General features: G+C 27.4%; 1 protein-coding gene across 4 annotated transcripts in view; it reads left to right on the forward strand.

Annotated features, from left to right (window-relative positions):
• Window positions 1-2,817: 2,817 nt before the first annotated feature.
• LOC124429119 (glycerol kinase-like) overlaps window positions 2,818-15,835 on the forward strand; it is a 13,865-nt gene continuing 847 nt past the window's right edge. The window contains exons 1-12 of one of the 4 annotated variants that reach the window (XM_046973980.1): window positions 2,818-2,958; window positions 3,546-3,815; window positions 11,539-11,624; window positions 11,975-12,233; window positions 12,502-12,719; window positions 12,869-13,081; window positions 13,231-13,341; window positions 13,431-13,687; window positions 14,084-14,289; window positions 14,413-14,556; window positions 14,640-14,726; window positions 15,633-15,835. The exon at window positions 15,633-15,835 is cut by the window's right edge and continues 847 nt beyond it. In XM_046973980.1, the coding sequence (XP_046829936.1) occupies window positions 3,590-3,815; window positions 11,539-11,624; window positions 11,975-12,233; window positions 12,502-12,719; window positions 12,869-13,081; window positions 13,231-13,341; window positions 13,431-13,687; window positions 14,084-14,289; window positions 14,413-14,556; window positions 14,640-14,726; window positions 15,633-15,730 (1,905 nt within the window). In that variant the 5' untranslated portion in view covers window positions 2,818-2,958; window positions 3,546-3,589 and the 3' untranslated portion in view covers window positions 15,731-15,835. Of the gene's footprint in view, window positions 2,959-3,545; window positions 3,816-5,598; window positions 5,744-9,898; window positions 10,203-11,538; window positions 11,625-11,974; window positions 12,234-12,501; window positions 12,720-12,868; window positions 13,082-13,230; window positions 13,342-13,430; window positions 13,688-14,083; window positions 14,290-14,412; window positions 14,557-14,639; window positions 14,727-15,632 lie in introns of those variants that run through there. The other 3 variants (XM_046973989.1, XM_046974007.1, XM_046973999.1) reach the window with 3 other exon arrangements.

The raw sequence follows: 15,835 nt of genomic DNA on the forward strand, positions 1-15,835 counted from the left end.
GTTGAGACGATAGTTAAATATTATTTTAAATCGTGTCTCTTAAGCCATGCGTTTGGATTTCGCGATAAATGGCGCGAAAATGTCGCATCCTTCAAAATGTACTTCCTTTTTTTTTCTTTTCTTTTCTTTTTTTTTTTTTTTTTTTTCTTTAATTCTCTTTGTTTTTTTTTATTTTGTTTAGATTCTTATATTAATAATACGAATAATCTTGAGAAGTATAAGTCATTAATGTTTTTTTTTTCGAAACTGAGATTGATCACGTCAATATTTCTTATTGATTAAATCTCTTTGAGTATTTAATTCCTTTTTTTTTTTTTTTTTTCTTTTTTTCATTAATATTATTTGATTAATGTTTATTTGCAACGAACAGTAATAAAGCAAAATGAAGTTAAGATAAAAAAGTGATATCAAGATTGACCGTGTCTTAATGTTATTTTTAATCATTTACGCTTCAATTTCTTAATCAATATACAAAGGTCAGATATTAATTATTTCCATGTTCATGAAATTTAATTATAGATTTTAATTCTCTACATTAATTTATTTTCATTATATTTTCAGACACATTGAATTCTATTTTTATCATTTTTACTAATAACATTTATATTATGTATTGATTTAGATTTATGTCTATATAAACAAATCGGAAGCTTATGAAGAGAAAATCGTCTATATAGATTGTACATTTGTTCGTTGAAAGCCGCATTACAATCGATCGTCATACCTGGCTAAGCTTTGAATCTGCGCGCCACAGTCGATTGAGTCACGTGGTCGTTCCAGCGCATATGTCTGTTTCATCCATTTCGTCGCTAGGTGGCTACGAACCTGTGCTCGTTTACACATGACATGTGGTTTTTTTATTTAAAAATAATTATTAAACATTGTTGAGATTCGTTGAAAATACATACGAATATAATTATAATATATAACAATCGTATTGCGACATTAAAAAATTGTATATACTTAATTTATATGTTATAAAACAACGATTTTCTCTTCCGGTCTTTCTCACAATTGTTCGAAATAGTTTCAATTACTATATAAGAACGAAATGAGATTATACTTATTGGATAGTCAGATACTTCCCAGGATCTCAGAAATCTTTGGTGCTTTTTAATAAAGCGCATATTTATGTTACATCGAGATAATGGCATAAATATTACAGACTATGACTTTGCTCCATCATTTGCTTGCGTGGCTCACGTATGCCTTTGTTTGGAAAGCCTTTACTGTGGAAGTGACGTTGACTATCTTTTTGCAAAATTGAGAAAATTCTTTTATTATATATATATATATATATATATATATTACTTCTATATTTATATATATACTCTTCTCATTTTAATAGTAATCCTTATATTGACTTATCATTAAGGATAATTAATTTCTTCATCTTCTTGTAATTTGTTTTATTATATTTAATAATTTCAATATTTCTATCGTTGTTTTATCAATGAAATTCTATATATAAAATATGTTTTACATAGACAATTGAATTATCATTCTTGTTTTATCTCTTTTGTTCTTTCTTTCTTTTTCTCATCTTATATAGCACGAAATATAAATATAATGATTACATATACAATATAAATTATGTGGACACCTGTTCTTATCAGAATTTTTATTGAATCTATCAAGGACAACGGATGTGGCCAATATAAAATATACTTCGCATTACGTCCCTAAGTAAATAAAACGGTCATATTTTTTAACACTATTATTCTCTAAATCAATCCATCGGGATATGTTAATTTCATCAAACGTTTCTCTTTTAATCATTGGCGTTAATTAATGTACTACTCGATTACGATCTTCCATGTAATTATATGCACGAAATATGAAAAAAGAACGATGAGAGAAGAAAGCCCAAACAAAACAACAAAGGAAGAAAAAAAGAAAAGATATAAATATGCATATCGTCCAATAGAAACAATTTATATTTCTGACATTTAAAAACTTTCACGAATAACTTTATACAAATGAGTGAGTTCTTTGGACGGCTAGTTGATTGCACACATATGCAATCAAACGAGGCCATGACCTGTGATCTATTTTTGATCAAAGACCAAACTTTCCGATGTATATAATGTAAATTTTTTCTAAACGTTCAATCGATTACACTTATTGATTTTTCATGCAAGAAAAAAACCAACGTTTTTATTATTTTTTTTTTTATTTTCTTTATTTTTTTTGTTTCACTTCTTCCAAATTAAAAAATTAGATATTTTTGAAGGAATTTTGTACAAAGGTAAAGAAGAAAACAAAAAAAAAAAAAAAAGAAAGAAAGGAAGAAAAGAAAAAAGAGACAAAGAAATGAAGAAATTTTCTAAAAATTTTCTTTTTTTTTTTTTCTTTTTTTTCTTTTTTTCAATGTCATCGACATTTATAAATTAAAACTCATAAACAAACTCATAAGGAATACCATTGATAAATTTAGTTCGGCAATGAGTCTTTTCTAACATTAGAACGACGACGGGTCGACTGATTAACTGGCCATGACCACGAGTGACATTCTCAAGATGAAAGAGAACAGACATATATAATTTTTTTGTGTACTCCTCTCTCTCTCTCTCTCTCTCTCTCTCTCTCTCTCAAAGAGACATACTATAGATCATGAGGGATACATTGCTATCGTTAATATACATACACTTACTCCTTTCATTACACTACTGTTCTCTCTCTTTTTCTCTCTCTATTTATGTATGTATCTATTTATCTCTCTCTCCCTCCCTCTCTCTCTCTCTCTCCCTCCCTCTCCCTTTCTCTCCCTCTCTTTCTCTCTTTTTCAACGAGCACGCGTGGCTTGCCCATTGTACCGTATCCGTTAAAAGGTGTGCCACCGATACGCGATTAGTTCTTACCAAAGGTCGCTGCCGGTAGGATCCGTTGCCAAGATTTACAAGAATACCTTCTTTTCTTTTATTCTTTTTTATTCCTCCTCATCGAAAATTACAATCGGTACGTTTTCGTCTCAACGATGAACAATTTTTCTTTATATTTTTCTTCTTTTTTATTTCTTTTTTTTTTTGATTTTTTTTTCTTCCTTTTTTTTTTATCCTTCCAAATTTTCGATCAGATCGAAACTACTTTTTGAACAGTCATTAATTTATTAATATTGAATTATATTAATTATATCATTGATATTGAACGATCAAATTATTCGAAGGAATATTTTGTTTATCTTTTATTTATTTATTTATTTATCTATTTTTTTGTTTTTTTTCCTCCTTCGTTTTTTCTTTTCCCATCTTCTTCGTACAATATATCTCCCTTTTAAACTTTCAATCGATAATTAAATTTTCGATATAAATATATTCGATATAATGATATCGATAATAATTATTTATATTTTCAAATTATCATTCTCCTTTTCCCGCCCATTTTGTCGTCCGGTTTATCTTTCCTTTTATTTTAAATTTCCCGCCATTTTATTTCTTCGTTTATTTATTTATTTATTTTATTTTATTTTTTTATAATATCAACACTGGTTTCTAAGAATTTCGTGTTTCTTTGTTTTTTTTCCTTTTTTTTTTTTTTTTTTTTAGAAAAGATACCACATTGGAGTATAATCTCAAGTAGAACCGGTTTAATGGAAGAGGAAGAGAAGAACGTAAAAAGTGAAGTTGCGGAGAGGGAGGAGGTTAGAGAAAATGGAAGTACAAATGGTGAAGAGACTGAAGAAAACGGCGGGAAAAATCATGAGGGTGACAACGACACGTTCGAGAATGACTCCAACTTCGCCCTTAAGGGCATGGAATATACGCAAACAGGAAGGAAGACCAGTATTTTCAAGTACTACGCGTTTAAGGAGAAAGGTGAGCTTTTTCTTTTTCTTTTCTTTTTCTACTTTCTCTTTTGTTTGTCTGTAGACTCACGCAAGCATAGATATTTTACTAAGAACTTTCTTACGTATATATTTTTTGGTTTTTTTTTTTTTTTTCGTTTCTTGTTATCGTCGAAGAAAAATTTAGTTGAAAAATTTCGCGAATTCATTGTTCACGCTAATGCGAATTTTATGACGTATAATGTTCATCCTTAATATCTCTAATTTCTTTTCTTTTTTCTTTTTTTTATCTTTTCGTTTTTCTTTTCGTAACGATAAATCAATGATTAACGAAATATCTAAGATTGCAATTTCGAGTCGCCATTACAAATTTTACGAAATACAGGGTGGAACGAAAGTTACGAAGTAATTTTAATAATCAATGATTTTCTTTTTTTCATAAACGTTTTATTTCTTTTTCTTTTTGTTTTTGTTTTTTTTGCAAATTGTAAAATTACAAACCTAAAGAATTTCGAAAAGATAGTAATCGATTTTTAAAATTACTAATTTAATCTCACCCTGTATAATGTTCATTTTTGATAAGTGCCTTATTTTTTTTTTGGTTTAGTAAACAGAGAATCTATCGGAAAATAAATTCTAATCGATAATAGGAATTCACCTTTGTTATGTCTTAATCTTATCGTTCAACGAAGAATTAGTCAATAAGAATTAATAAAAATTTCCGATAATATTAAGTCGAAGTCGCTAACGACATCTGTTGAAAATTATTATAAACTTTTATTAATCTCTTCAATTATATCGATCGAGTATTTCGAAAGTAAGAAAATAAAATATATACGATAGAAATCAAATTTTTCTCTCATCTGAAGTAAATAGAGTAAGAGGAAGAAGTTTCTAAGCTTGTAATTTTATAATTTGATACAAAAGAAAAAAAAAATATAGCCTTCGAAAAGTCTTCAAAAAGTGTAATTAATTTTTAAAATCATCTAGAGACTTTTTAAACTAGTCTTCAATTTATTTATGTTTATAATGCAACGTCATTTGCAACGTCATTTGCAACGTCATTTGCGGAAATATAGGCATCATGAATTATATTTTTGGCTACTTTGATCTAATGCTAAAAATAAAGGAGTTTTGTGATGATTCTTATTCTATCGTTGCATTCATAAGATTCATATGATAGCTTCATCGTTATACAATGAAAAAATAAATAAATAAATAAATAAATATATATATTTATATATAAGAGATATATAAGAGATATCTAACAAATTGTGTGGAATATCACAAGATTGACTTGTTGTTATTCTGCATTATTATTGTTGTTCTTATTGCCTTCGAAAAAAAAAGAGCTTAATGTTCATCTTAAGATGAAATGAAAAACGTTCATGAAAAATCTTAATAAATATAAATATGTATATTTACATGTGAACATATATAGTTACATAATTTATCCATTGATAACATAATTTATACGTCGTAAACATATTTCTTTTTTTTTTTTTTTTTTTTGTATTATTAATAATCTTATATAACAATAGTAAAAAAAAGAAACTATGTCGATTTTTTATTATTCAATATGAATATTTTCCTCTATTATTTTATTTTATTTTTATTTTCATATTTTTTCTTTTTTTTTTTTTTTTTTTTTCTTTTTCATTCCTCGTGCGAAAAATCGAATAACGAAATCACTACAAGTTTTACTCGTGTAATTTTAGTCTGGGTGGACCTTGGAATAAAAGTTTACGCAATGTCGCGTATCACGTGATTCGGCATCTTACTAATGAATATTTTGTCGAAAAGACAAGGATGTACGAGAAATTGGCATAAAGATCTTCCAATGATACTTATAGATATTAATAAATACAAGCAAATTTCTGTGCATTTGAATTTTAGTATCGCATTGTGGTTTTATCTTAACGGTCAAGAAAAAAATGTTTCATCCTGGTCGATAAGAAAGTATTAATAATTAGTGATTATTATCAACGATTAATTAATTAATTGGTTTTTTTTTTTTTTTTTTTTTTTTTTTTAAGAATAAAATCATATATTATTGGACATTTGTTATTGGTTAATAATAGTGACGCGATATTTGTCATTAATATAATTTATTGTATACATATTTAATACAAATTATTAGTCCCAATTCTAACCTAAAAAAAAAAAAAAGAAAAAACTAGGCAGGAAACAGAAAAGAAAGGAAAAGAAGAAAAAGAAAATGTTCCAGTTATAGATGTTTCTCATGAGATACATATATATATATATATATATATATATATATATATACACATACATATACATATACGCATATATCAACATTTTAAAATGATTGACTTGATTGTTACGTGGTGGATAGAAATTTGTACCCCAGTTGTGTATGAATGCGATTAAATTTGTCGTGTTAGCTAAACGAGTAGTGCCAACAGTCTTTAAAAGGAGTGTGATATACATATGCATAGCATTTTATTATCGTGAAGCATAGCGATTCATGGTACAAAAGGAAATAGAAGGGGATCATTCTACATTAATGCGAAAATCTCTTAGATACACTTTTTTCTTACTGTCACTTAACGCCACATGTACGTAATTATCATCGCTGTCGTCGTCGTTGTCATTATCATTATTATCATCATTATCATTATCATCATTATCATCATCATCATCAATTTGTGTTATATGAATACATAATTGAGTTTAAAAAATTCTTCAAATTGATTCTCTCTCTCTCTCTCTTTCTGTTTTTCTTACAAACGCAACTATCAATCGTTACGTAATTATATATCGGAAAAACAAAAACAAAAAAAAAATTTACGAGTTATTAAATAATTCATCAAATGAAAATGAAACAGACAAAACAATAAATTACTTCTTTTTAACATTTTTTAGAAAAAGGAAGGAAAACAATTGAAACATTGTTTTAGAGGTTAAATAATAATGGCCGATATAAAGCAGTTAGGGTTTTTTTTTTTTTTTTTAATTTTCATTTATCATATTGGTTATGATTGAAAACAAAACAATTTTTTTTTTTTTTTTTCTATTATTAATCCTTTTTATTCTCTCTGTATAAATATTTGGATTTTATTGGAATGACTCTCGTCGTATAGTATTATTTATAGAAATTCATAAACCTTAAGTGCGATCGAAAAAAATATTAAAGAAATTCGGTCACGTGTCGCGTTTGGGCTTGAAATTTACTCGTGTGAGAAAAGGAAAGAAACTAGTCTGACAGCGATGACGTATGTACATAATGTAAACAGGGTCGAGCCTTCCTTGGTCATCCAATCAGATGGCTCGCCTTTTATTCCGACGTGACGTCGATTACCGCGTCAAGATATATAGGGTGTCCTAGTTTTATATGTTACTGTAGTACGATATGTCACAGAAATCTTGATAGATAATGGAGAAAGAGAAAGGGAGTGAGAGAAACTGAGAGAGAGAGAGAGAGAGAGAGAGAGAGAGAAAATTATATTTTTACATTTTTACATTTCACATACATAAATCGGTAGAAACGAGATTAGAATATTACAAAGTTGAAAAAAATGTTGTTGTGCGATAAAGAGGACAATTTTGTTCTATAAAATATCTTCATTGAGATCGTGAAAATAGAAAAAGAAAAGAAAGGAAAATAAAATATAAGAAATGAATAAGATATCGTAGGCAATTTTGATTAAAAACTTAGAAAGCTTTATATATGCATCATCTATCTCATCGTTCGATTATAAAAGTGGAACGTTACATTGGCCTCTATTCGAAATTATGTCACGTCCTTTACAACTATTCTTCATCTCTCTTCGCATATATTAGATACATATTATATATGCGTATATAAATACATATATACATATATACATACATACATACTTACTGTGTGTTCATTTTAAAACTGACCACCCTGAATACGATTTCTGATTTTAAATTATATTTATTTCCGGAGGATGGAAAAAGAAGAAGTTCTTTTGTTTTGTTTTGTTTTATAATACAGAATCACTCATTTCGCAAACGTATAGATCGTTTAATTGATATTTATTAATGTTATAAAAATTAATATTTTTTTTCTTTCTTCTTTTATGTTTTTTTTTTTTTACTTGATAAAAAAAAAAAGAAGACATTTAAAATTTCGAAGTTAGAGTAAGCTAAGACGAATGGATTAGAACATAATATTTTATCAATTTTGATTTTGAACTCTCCACCTTTTTTGATATTTAAATCGACGTATTTTTTATTTTGTTGTTTCGTTTTTTTTTCCCCTTTCAAAAATCAACTATTCAAAATGACAAGTTTTAAAATGAAACACACCATAGATATATTTGTAAAGACATATGCTTTTTTTTTATTTTTATTTTTTTTTTTTAAATAACAATTAATTTGAATGTTATTTGCGCCGATTAAAAATGATTTGATCTATTAAAATATTAGTTATGTGTGTTGATAAAAATTGATGTTTATTTCAAACATAAAACTATAATATCTACTTATGTAATGCCATATTTGGTTTAATCACGTAATATGTCATCGAGAGAGATAATATGACTTGAAGTAATAATGAATATCAATTAAAAAACACCAAGGAATTATCAATGTTTAGTTTCATCAAACAAATACATGGTAACGTTTATATTATATTTTACTCACAATTGAATCTTTTATCACAATTTAATGGGAAAAGTTTTGACGTAAATGATATTTTTACATTTTTTTTTCAGGTTTCAAAAAATTTAATCGTTCGATTAAAAAATGTATATTCAATCGTTCTCGTCTCTGAAGATTTATATTCTCTATTGAATTTAAAAAGGAATTAACTTGAAAAGGAATTTTCAATCATTTCTAATATGATTATTATTATTATTATTATTTATTTATTTATTTATTTTTTATATTATTATATATTTATAATTTATATTTATTATATATATATATATAACATCTACGTACTATCGCGAATGTGATTAATTATTTAGTATTATAAATACTATATGTTTGTAATAAATAAAGTAACAGAGACAGGACGTAATTAGATAGATTTATAACTTCTCAGATCGAAGATACTATTTATCATGATGTCATTAAAAATATATATGTGTTTGTGTACTTGTAATCAATTCTTATATAAATAGCCAAACATGTATATTTACAAACGCATATTTTAATGAAGTATAAATACGTATGTTAATATATTATTGCAAAGCTATAGCAAAGTAACAACTTTCAACAACGTCCAAAGGAAAAAAAGGTTAAAAGTAGTATAACCAGTAGCAATAGTTAGCACATTTTATGGCGTGCATGAGTTGTATATACATATTACGAATCCACAATCTTGCATTCCGTTTCTTGAGGTAATGATCGATACTACAGGGTAGATCAAACATTTGTAAACAGATTGAAATTTGTTGGGTCATCTTAAATATCAATTACTCTTTTCCGAAGTCTCTCAGGTTGACACTTGTTTGCAAATCTGTAAAGCCACAAGTTACATTTGTCACAATGTAAAAATTATTCAGTCTAAAAAAAAAAAAAAAAGGAATTAGGTTGTTAAAAAGTTCCAAAAAAAAAAAAAAAAAAAAAAAAAAGAGTTTTTATAACTATTACATTATCATCTAATAACTTTGGGCCCGTTCTGTTCTATTTAATCCTAGTTTATCGATCTTGTGATATCATTAATGAAAACTTAATAAATACTCGATATATTTTGAATGAATATTTTTGGATCTTACAACGACGCATACATTTGTCTGTTCAATCCTATTATCAGTTTCATTTTTCTGTTCAATTTTCTTTTTTTTTTTGAATTACAACCAAAAAAAAAAAAAAAATATCAATTAAATTTTCGTCGATCAAGACCTTTTTTTCATTTTTATTATTACTTTTTTTTTTTTCCTTCTTTCTTTCTTATTTTTTATCTTTCATTAATTAATTCAGACGGAAAAAGAAGTGACAGTGACATGTAAAACATTAGACAATTTAAAAGCATAATGGAACCGACGTTGTTATCATAAAATTCTGGAGGCGTTGAAGGATGAGAGACTCTGCCTTTCAGATCGACGAATCAGAAGCTCGGATCGGATTGCGTGTGCGTCCATGTATTCGAGTTAGGTTTAAAAAAGAACGCACAACGTACTCGCGCGTAGTACATTACTTGTCGGGACACTCGTGTCTACGTCCATAATAACGTTCAACTCGTTCAATTTCCCTCGCGTTTTTATTATTATTTTTTCTCTTTTTTTTTTTTATTTCCTTATTTATTTTTTTGTTGCTAGTGACAAATAGAAAAGAAAGGGAGATATATGTATATCCATTGATATTAAAAAGAAAAAAAAAAAAAAAACTCATAACAACGTTATAATTGAAGTTTTACGTAATAATATAAATTTCGTCGTTTCATTATCGCCGGAAGTTACGTCGACGCCATCTTTTTTCGCAGGTTAGTTTAAATCACGCCGTTCGAAAAAAAGAAAAAAAAAGAAAAAAAAAAAAGAAAAAAAAGAAAATGATTTTCTTCTTCATTCATCTATATATTTAAATAATATTGATTAGTATTACCGTTTTATATATTTGGAATTATTCGTACTAATTATGATAATTTTTATGTGTTAATCATTGTCTCATGTGTTAATGTTCTCGTTATTACTAACTCCTTCTATAAGTTTTTCTCATGAATAATAGTAAAAGAAGCAAGAGCTCGTGAAAAAAATAATATTTCGATTAAAGTTTAGCTTAAATAATGACGTAGATATATTTTTATGAAAGATCGATAACGACGTCATCTTTGTGCGTAGATCAATTTTTAAAATTTATTTATTTAGAAGATACGTTTAAATTTATTTATTTAGAAGATACAAATCAGAATTTTTAACTTACAATATTAGTAATTTTTTTTCCTTTTATTTTGCAAAATTGATCGAATTATGGAAAATTGAGTTGTTTAAATTTACTATTGAAAATAAGTTTCTCTTGATCAAATTCTAAAGAGAAAACTTAATTAGATGTAATTTCAATGGATTTCGAGATAAGAGATAAAAAAAATTAGAGGTCATGGATTAAAAGTGTGAAGAAATATAGATCACAAGATGTTTAATCTTAGTTAATCGTCTTCGACAAATTTCATTCGTTAGTATAAGATAATTAAAGATGGAGACAGAGAGAGATAGAGAGAGAGAGGAAGACAGAGGTTTAACGAAATAACGAAGAAGATAATTAAAAGTAATCTCAATTAAGTAAGTTAGATCTAGATATCTCAAGTACCTTCCTCTTTTGATCTTTTGATCTGTGACGATCAAAAATAATCCATTTATATGAAATTTCCATTTGATAAGAAACAATTAGATGGAGAAATGATTAAACACGATTCAAAACAACGTGATTTAAAAAAAAAAAAAAAAAAAAAAAAAGAATTCTAATTCTGGAATCAATAAATATCTATCTATATTGATATTGATCTATATTGAGTTTGTATTGTTATCACCCTAATCAGAAATGCTTTAAGTAACATCATAATAGATAAGTTTATCTATTTTGTGCATCTGTTCTTAATCTCAACTTTATCGATAGAGATTATTTATAGGTCATTGCAGACCACAGGATGACATTAAAAATAATATTTTAAATGATATTTAATATGATATTTAAAATAATATTCTGTGCGTGTACGCGTATATATATGTATATATATATATGTAGTATAGTATATAATTGTAAATTTACAGAATCTCCTTGATTCGATTATTAATGAATACAAATTATCCTTCTTTTTTCTTTAGAATCAATGCCGAACATAATGAAGAAACAACAACAGGGTCCATTGATCGGTGTAATAGATGTTGGTACACGAACAGTAAGATTTGTGGTAAGGATCTCGTATATCGTCTGAGCTTATGGTGGCTTATTATATTTCGAAAAAAAAAAGAAAAAAGAAAAAGAAAAGAAAGAAAGAAAGAAAGAAAAAAAAAACATCCGTTCTTATCTCAGTCAATATGAGATTATGATTAGGTGGTCACAAACGCAAAATTTCCGTTATGACGATAAAGGTCATAATCGTAAGAGTGGCAATGCTCGATGATTTGAAAAATAAAAAAAAAATATTTAACGATAAGTCAATTGGAAAAAGAAAAAGTGAAAATAAAATAAAATAAAATAAAATAAAATAAAATAAAATAAAATAAAATAAAATAAATAAATAATATAAATTATTTTTAGGTATTCAATGCGAAGCATATAACAGAAGTAGCTTCTCATCAGATCGACATTGAACAATTGAGTCCATTGGAAGGATGGCTCGAAGTCGATCCTAAGGAAGTACTTTTTGCTGTGAAGGCATGCATCAAAGACGTCATAAAAAGGTTTGAATCGCTCAATCTAAAGGTAGAAGACATCGTCACGATCGGTATCACAAATCAGAGAGAAACTATTATAGCGTGGGATAGCATAACCGGTGAACCGTTTTACAATGCTATAGGTTTGTACTATTTTTGCACGGATCTCGATTGAAGAAGTTCACACACACACACACACACACACACACACACACACACACACACACACACACACACACACACACACACACACAGAGGTACACATAATCCTGATTTTATCTACCGTAACGATGAGATCTTTTTCTTTTTTATCGTTTCTATTATTTTTCTTTTTTCTTTCTTTTCTTTTTTTTTCTTTTTTCTTTTTTCTTTTTTCTTTTTTCTTTTTTTTTTACTTTTTTTTCTTTTTAGTGTGGTCTGACATAAGAACCGCTTCGACCGTCGATCAGATCATTGCCAAGTTCCCAGACAAAAGTAAAAACCATCTGAAGCCACTTTGCGGTTTGCCGGTCAGTCCTTTTTTCTCTGCTTTGAAAATTCGATGGATGAAGGATAATGTACCGACTGTTAGAAAAGCAATAAGAGATAGACGTTGTAAAGTTGGTACGATGGACACATGGATCCTTTGGGTATGTGTAGATTTATTTATTTATTTTTTTTTTCTTTTTTTTTTTGTTTTGTAATATGTTAAATTTTACAAGAGAAAAATTATTGAAAAAAAAAAAGAATTGAAAAGTGTTTACATTTATTTATTAAAGATTTGAAAAATGTTTGATAGAACTTAACCGGTGGTAAGGAAGGTGGACTTTACATAACGGATGTCACGAATGCCTCGAGAACGATGCTAATGAACATCGAAACTCTTTCATGGGATCCAACATTATGCAGATACTTTGACATTCCTATGCAAATATTACCCGATATTAAGAGCAGTTCAGAGATTTATGGTAAAATCTCGATCGGTCCCTTAACGGGTATTCCGATATCGGGCGTAAGTTATTCTTACGTTTTATATTTTGTTTCCTTCATTCTTTTTTTTTTTTTTTTTATCCTTTTCCTTTTGACGAGAGAATATATTTTTCTTTTTTATTTTTCTTTTCTTTTTTTTTTTTCTTTTTTCTTTATCTCTCTATTCGACAGATTCTTGGTAATCAACAATCGGCATTGGTAGGACAAAATTGTTTGAAACAGGGTCAAGCTAAGAATACTTATAGAAGTGGATGTTTTTTACTATGTAATACAGGAACTAAGGTAATTAATAATCATTATGATTATATTTGTTTGTTTCTCATATTACGAAATTCGTGTTATCAAAGTGAAGAGTTTTTATATTATTCCAGAGAGTGTATTCTTCTCACGGTTTAGTCACCACAGTTGCATATCAATTAGGCCCAAATAGTCCTGCCGTTTATGCGTTGGAAGGTTCAGTGGCAGTAGCCGGTGCTGCTGTTAAATGGTTAAGAGACAATATGAAACTTATCAAGGATGTTCACGAATCCGAACATTTGGCACAAAGCGTTTTTAGTACTGGTGATGTTTATTTCGTACCAGCTTTTACGGGACTTTATGCCCCTTATTGGAGAAAAGATGCCAGAGGGTTGGTCGTATTAATCGATTGATGAAAAGATATTTTATTCGAGCCGATGATTACGCTAAAGTCGTCTAACAATAAATCATTTTGAGGTATTGAAGGACATATATTTCGTTTCAAACGATAATTATTTTTAACGTTTTTAAATTACGTAAAAAGAATTATTTTTCTTGAGAATGAACGTACACTTGAATATTTTTCCTTTTTTTTTTCTTTTTTCTTTTTTTTTTTTTTTTTTTTCATGCTTCATCATTAATTCGGAAAAATAATTTTTATACGACGTTAAAATATTTTTAAACGAAAGTACATATGACTTAGGCCACTTTCGTAATCATTCGGTTAATTTATATAACACTTTAATGTAATTAAAAACTTATTACAATTTTATATTAACAATTTTAGAATAATATGCGGTCTCACGGCTTTTACTACAAAACAACATATTATAAGAGCGTGCCTCGAGGCAGTATGCTTTCAAACGAGAGATATTTTAGAAGCAATGTATAAGGATTGCGGTTTTCCATTAAAAAAATTAAATACCGATGGTAAAATGTCGACGAATAATCTCCTTATGCAATTACAGGCAGACCTTTGTGGTACACCAGTATGTAAGTGTTTCATTTTTGATTAATTACAAAGCTTAATTATTATTTTCTATTAATTTATTATATAATAAACATTTTTTATTTTCTTTTTTTCCCTTTTTTTTTTCTTTTTTTTTTTTTCTCCAGTTAGATCCACTATACCGGATATGACAGCATTGGGTGTAGCAATGGCTGCTGGTCATGCGGAAGGAATAAATATATGGGAATTTGAAGGTGAAGAAGTTGAAAGAGTACCAACGGATACGTTTCTACCAACTACAACACCTGAGGGTAAATATTATATGTATTTCTCAGTTAGTATATTTCTTTTGCAATAATAAAATTTATAAATATATTTTTTTATTTTATTTTAGAGAGAGATGCTAGATATAAAAAATGGAAAATGGCGGTTGAAAGAAGTTTGGGTTGGGCAGCCGTTAAGAAGTCTGATCAAATGACAGGTAAAACTAAAACTATTGAGAAAGCAATATTTGAGGTGCCAGGTGTAATCGAAACTGCATTGTATAATTATTTTCATTAATTTGTGCTTGATACTATTAGAATCAATTATTTGTTTATCTGCTTGCATCTTATATGTTGATCATATACATATGTCTGTAAATATAGTAAAAACGTACTAAATTAGATCAAATAAGCAATTTATATAATTCTATTAGTAGATAACATTATTATTTTCTATTTATTTTATTTTTCTATTTTTATTCGTTTTGTTTGCATGGTGTGGTTTTTTTCTTTATGTTATGTCTTTATTCTATTTTTCTCTGCTTCTCTCTTTCTTTCTCTTTCTCTATAAACTATTGTATATTATTTTCTACTCTTAAGTTATCTCTCTCTATATATCTTTATTAAAATAAATATATGTATGTATTTTTTCTTTCCTTCCTCTTCTGCTATCCCTATATTCTTTAATTCGCATTTGTATTTATTGTCGTTTGCTTCTTTAAAATACGATAACGTTTTAATAAATGATAGACAAAACAATATTGTGATATTGTGAACAAGTCTGATAATTCATGGTTATGATATTTTATTATATTAATATGTTAAAATCAAAGATGACTTTGTTATTATATCATTACTGATTGTTTTATACATTGTTAATAATCATTGATAATATTGAGATGTGTAAATGTAAATAATAAATTTATTTCTCTAATTCTAATGTTTTACAATTAAAACGCTTATTGAATTTTAAAATGTTATTTTTTAAATCTACATTGTTACACGCATATATATTATTTATGTATGTGTATATATATATATATATATATATATATATATATATATATATTTATTTTTTGTATTATAATAAATTGTTTAATCATAATATTACTTTATTGTTACAGATGAAAGATATTGCGTCTTAGCCTCTATACCTGCCAGTTGGTTCTTAATGACGAGCTTTATGTTATTAAGATTAAGTCGATATTTGGAAAATCGGTGACATCACGGGTATGTCACTGAAGTGATTCTCGAAATAGAGGGCAGATAGCCTAATTATAATTTTGAACGACATTTAGGAAAGATGACTGAGAGTGCTCGGTTATCA

Source organism: Vespa crabro, chromosome 1 (genome assembly GCF_910589235.1).
Source record: "Vespa crabro chromosome 1, iyVesCrab1.2, whole genome shotgun sequence".
NCBI classification, from domain to species: Eukaryota; Metazoa; Arthropoda; class Insecta; order Hymenoptera; family Vespidae; genus Vespa; species Vespa crabro.